The sequence below is a fragment of the Pinus tabuliformis genome, chromosome 2_1 (assembly GCF_031772625.1).
Source record: "Pinus tabuliformis cultivar Carrire ecotype Pingquan chromosome 2_1, CPIR1, whole genome shotgun sequence".
In the NCBI taxonomy this organism is placed as follows: Eukaryota; Viridiplantae; Streptophyta; class Pinopsida; order Pinales; family Pinaceae; genus Pinus; species Pinus tabuliformis.
In genome coordinates, this window is record NC_142299.1 from 565,837,127 (window position 1) to 565,841,990 (window position 4,864).

Sequence of the window (4,864 nt, forward strand, 5' to 3'; positions counted from 1 at the left end):
TGCTTGATTATTATTGTTAGGTTTCCAGTAATGATTCACTGTTGTCCTCCCTAGCTCCTGGTTTCTTCTCTGAATGGTTAGGAAATCAGGGCTTTCGAGCTTAGGTAATTTCTGCCAAGCATCTTCCTAGAACAGGGCAGTTTGTCCATCTTGGACTTCCCAAAAAATCTATTCCTGAATTATGCTCGGATTAGTTCTTGCAAGGTTCCAGATTAGAGAACCGTCTAGGGGTTCTTGCATCCTGATCAAATTTTGTAGGCTATAGTGATTAGCATACTTTGCTTTCCAATGTTTAGCCCAGGGTATGTTCGGTTCCTTTACCCATCTCCACCATAACTTGGCTCCACATGCTCAGTGGACGGTATATGGGTCCTGAAGATTTAACCCACCCAGATGTTTGGGTTGGCAGAGTTTATCCCATGCCATTAAAGACCAGTTATGTTTCACTGAGTTATCCGACCAAAGAAAAGCTTTCTGGATGAGTCGGATTTTCTGAAGTACACCTTTAGGTGCCGGGAGAATAGAAAGCATGAAATGAGGAATAGCCTGGAGGACGGATTTGGTGAGGACTAGGCGGCCTGCAAAGTTGAGGGTCCTATGAGTCCAATGTTGACACCATTTCTCTAGATTGGCGATCATTTTTTCCTAATGAATTTTTTGCCAGGGTTTGTCAATCAGCGGAATGCCTAGGTATCTTGAAGGGAGATTACACCTCTTGAATCCGAGGATAGTAGATAGATTTTTCTGCACTGCCAGGTGTGTATTAAAAAAGAAAATGGAGGATTTAGCTAAATTAAGTTCCATATCTGAGGCTATGCTGAAGCGATTGAGAATGTTTTTGAAACCAAGAGCTTCTTTGACAGAGGGCGTGCCATGCAACATTGTGTCATCGAAAAACTGCTGATGTGTTGTTGCGGGGCTTGACGGCAGGGGTTCGAGTCCCTGAGTTATGCCATCCTCTTTTGCTCGTCTGATAAGCCGACTAAGACCTTCCATTAGAATTACAAATAGAAAGGGGGACAAAGGATCCCCTTGTTGTACACCTCGATAGGGTGTAAATTGGGTTGTGGGAGCTCCGTTAACCAGAATGGAGAATCTGGTAGACTTAATCAAGGCTAGGATTCATATTATCCTCTGCTTTGCAAAGCCAAAGGCATCCAAAATAGCCTCTAAATAGTTCCATCCGACTTTATCATAAGCCTTTGATAGGTCCAACTCATTAGCATGCCCAATTTTTTCTGAGTTTGGAGATTATGAATAATCTCTTGAGCTAGCAATATGTTGTTCATTATTTGTCTCCCTTCTACATAACCAGATTGTTCTTCCGAAACGATACTTGGAAGAATTGGTTTTAGTCTGTTAACTATGAATTTAGATATGTTCTTGTACAAAACATTGCACAATGCAATGGGTCGAAACTTCGACGGAGTATTTGATTCCTCCTCCTTTGGAATAAGGGCTATGAACGTAGAGTTGAGGGATTTTAGGATGGAAGAGGAGCGTCGGGAATCCTCCACCACTTCCCATACCTTTGTTTTGATTGTTTCCCAACAGGGTTTGTAAAAGTCGATGGTGAAACCATCTGGTCCTGGCGCCTTACCATTTGGCATATCTTTCACTGCTTCTTCCACTTCTTCCAAGGTGATTGCTCGATTTAAAGCCTTGTTTTGATCCTCTGTGATGAGCTTAGGAATAGAAGTCAATAGGTCCCTAATAGCTTCCTCTCTGTCAATATTAGGTTCCAGAGCAATTTGGCTGAAATGATTTATGAGAAGGCTCGAGATTTCATGATGAGTTTGCACCAAGGTTCCCTGATCATTCTTTATTCTTAATATTTTATTAGCACTTCTGTGATCAATGGCAAATCTGTGAAAAAATTAGTGTTCTTTTCACCTTCCTTAAGCCATTGAATTCGAGATTTTTGCTTCCATAGAGTTTCCTCCTGTTGGCATCTGATCTGCCAGTCCTGCATGAGTTTTTGTTCTGTATTCATTGTTTCTTGATTAATATTTCCCTGGATCCATTCCTTGTGAATTTGTTCCAATTGCTCCTCCAGCTTCTTTTTTTCTTTAAATATGTTGTCGAAGACTTCTTGATTCCAGGATTTTAACCTGGTTTTGATATGTTTAAGTTTAGCTTGGAGAATGTACATTTTAGTACCTCTTATACCTAACGGTTCACTCCACCATTGTTTTATTTTCGATGTGAACTCTGGATGACTAAGCCAAAACTTTTCAAATCTGAAGGGCTTATTCCTTGGTGTGCCTAGTATGGCCGCATTCATTATTATGGGCCAGTGGTCCAAACCTCCACTTGGTAGTATGTCCGAATCCACAGTAATCCCTTCCAGAAGAATGGTTTCTGTCATTAAGAACTTGTCCAATCTAGAGGCGATTTGCCGATCACCCACTCTTTTATTGTTCCATGTGAAAGCTCCACTCTTGGGGAAGATGTCTACCAGCTTCGCTGATTTAATAAAGTCTTTGAAAGCTTCAGTATCCTTGTTGGGCATTCTGACGCCTCCTTTTTTTTCGTGAGCGAAGTGATCATATTAAAATAACCTCCAAAAATGGCTTTTGCTTGGGGATATCTCTGCTGCAAGTTGGATAGAGCTCTGAGTCATAGCAATTTTGCCTCTAGTTTATGAGGGCCATAGACATTTGTGCAGAGATAGGTGGATTGATTCCCTACCATTTGGATTTCTATTGATATATGAGATCTGGCAGCTTTAGAGGATATACGCTGGAGAACCTGAGGATTCCAAAAAATGGCCAAGCCCCCTTCCCATCCACTGCTTGTTGTTTCTAGGTATTCCATTCGTTTACCCAATTTTTTACTCATGTTTTCCCTTTTTTTTGCTTGAGCATTTAGTTTCTTGCAAAAAAATTATGTTTGGTTGTTCTTTTTTGACTTTTTTTTAATAACCGCCGCTTCTTTAGGCTATTTAGCCCTCTAGCATTCCATGAAAGTACTATCATAATCAACAAATTTTAGGGGGTGAGTGTGAACGCCTCAAGGGATTTCATCTTACCTGAGTTTAGGAGCATTTGACCAAGTTCTTGTATTGCTTCATTGTTTGTCCTTCTTCCTCGTTTTTTCTGGAGCTTTGAGTTGGTGGTGGTTTGATGTAGTCCCTAAGCTCTTACCCCTAGCCCTTTTGCTATTCCCAAGCTCCTTTTCTACAAATCCAGTTCTGCTTGTTGTCTTGCTATGAATAAGTTGTTGATTTGTTCACCTCCTCTTCTGATATGTGTTCCATGCCTTTCTTTTTCCAATTTTCTACCATGTTTGGTAGATTCATACCTTCTTGTTCAAGAATGTCATTTAGTTCTATATCCTCTGGCCCTATTTCGCTAGTCATCATCTCTGAGTCTTCTTCTAATCCTTCTGTTGGCCCCTGAGCATTTGGGATGTCGTTTGATGGATTAGAAATGTGTTCTTTTGTCCCTGGTGTGGTTATGGTCTAGGTTTCTTGCAATGTCTCATGCTCTGGATTGTTGTCCTTTGAATCCGTCTCTAATTCCAACACCTCAAAAGCATTGCTTGTGCTTCTGAAGGAGGTACTTGCTTTATTTTGTCGTCTTTTGTTTGCTCTTTGTCTAGCATGAGGTCGAACAAAAGCCTCCTTATTCTTATCTCCTCTGTTATCCTTGGGTTTCTCCGTCGTTCTGTTCATTGGGCATTCTCTGATCAAATGTCCATGTTCATGACATTTCCTGCAGCGGAATGGGATCTGTTCATAGTCTATAGCTTGAAAATACACTTCATCTCTGTATTCCAACCATAGGCCCTCATGAAGAGCTCCTGAAACATCCATTTCGACACAGATCCTAGCACAGGAGGTGTATCTTTTTTGTAATGTTGCCTCTGAAGCTTTGATGAAGGTTCCTAACTTATTGCCTATCTGTTCAAGTGCTGCATGTCCTCAGTAGTCAATCGGTAGAGAAAACAAGCGAATCCAGACCAGTGCCTGTTTGAAAGTTTCTTGTTCTGGTGCGAAGTTGGGTTTCCAAGGTCTCATGTAAAGACTCAATGAGGCAAAGAAATATGGGCCTCCATCAAAGATTTGATCCTTGTCATCCAGATTGGTAAAAACCACTGTGAAAAATCCTTTGGCTCCTAAGTGGAGTCTAACATCCCCTTTGGGTTTCCATTGCTGCTTTATCCACATGCACAGGGCTCGTTCTGTTGGCCAAAAACCCATAAACTTGCAGATCACTGCATGTTCTGCCTTGTGGTCTCAGTACGCCTGTAGTTCTGGGTCAGAGATTATTACCCTTAGGGTTTCAGTTGCTTTGGGCTTGCACTGTCCCTGGGTGTCTTTCTTTTTGGCTTACGTCTCTGTTCCTTCATGTCTTGCCTTGCCTTGGTTTAGGTCCTCCTTATCTCTTGATCATTCATCCTCAAGCTCATTTTCTTGTGAAACTTGTTATGGGGACGGGTTTTTCCTGTCTCTTTTCACAGTATTATTGCTTCCAATGATTTCTTTTTGTTTCTGGGTATCTTTGCCCTCACTGTTTAGCTTTCCTTTGTTGGTCGGATTCTCCTTTCCTGACTTCTCAGAGCCTGATATTTGCACCCCGTCCAGTGCAGTTTTATCCTTGTGCATCATTACCTGTTTATAAGATGGGGTCCCATTGGACCTCGCGTTTTTCATCTGTAGGGTCAGAACCTGCCCTCTTTTGCGAAGCTTAGCCGCTCTGGCACTGTCCTCCTCCAGAGTTGGTACTATGGTTGTAGCTTGAACAGGTCTTCTTCAAACCCTAGCTGCCATTCTCCTTAACTAAATCGAGATTTGACTTGATAAAGAAAATGTATTTCAAAAAAATCATTTTTCACTAATAAGAAAGTTTATTATGTCCAT

General features: G+C 41.4%; 1 protein-coding gene across 1 annotated transcript; it reads right to left on the reverse strand.

The window, feature by feature from the left end:
- Positions 1–1,828: 1,828 nt before the first annotated feature.
- On the reverse strand, positions 1,829–2,512 carry LOC149201667 (uncharacterized). The gene has a single exon (XM_089401325.1). The coding sequence runs from the start codon at positions 2,510–2,512 to the stop codon at positions 1,829–1,831; it is 684 nt and encodes a 227-aa protein (XP_089257451.1).
- Positions 2,513–4,864: the final 2,352 nt, after the last annotated feature.

Coding starts and splice junctions, on each gene's coding strand:
- LOC149201667 (XM_089401325.1), bottom strand. CDS start 2,512: ATGCCCAACAAGGATACTGAAGCTTTCAAAGACTTTATTAAATCAGCG.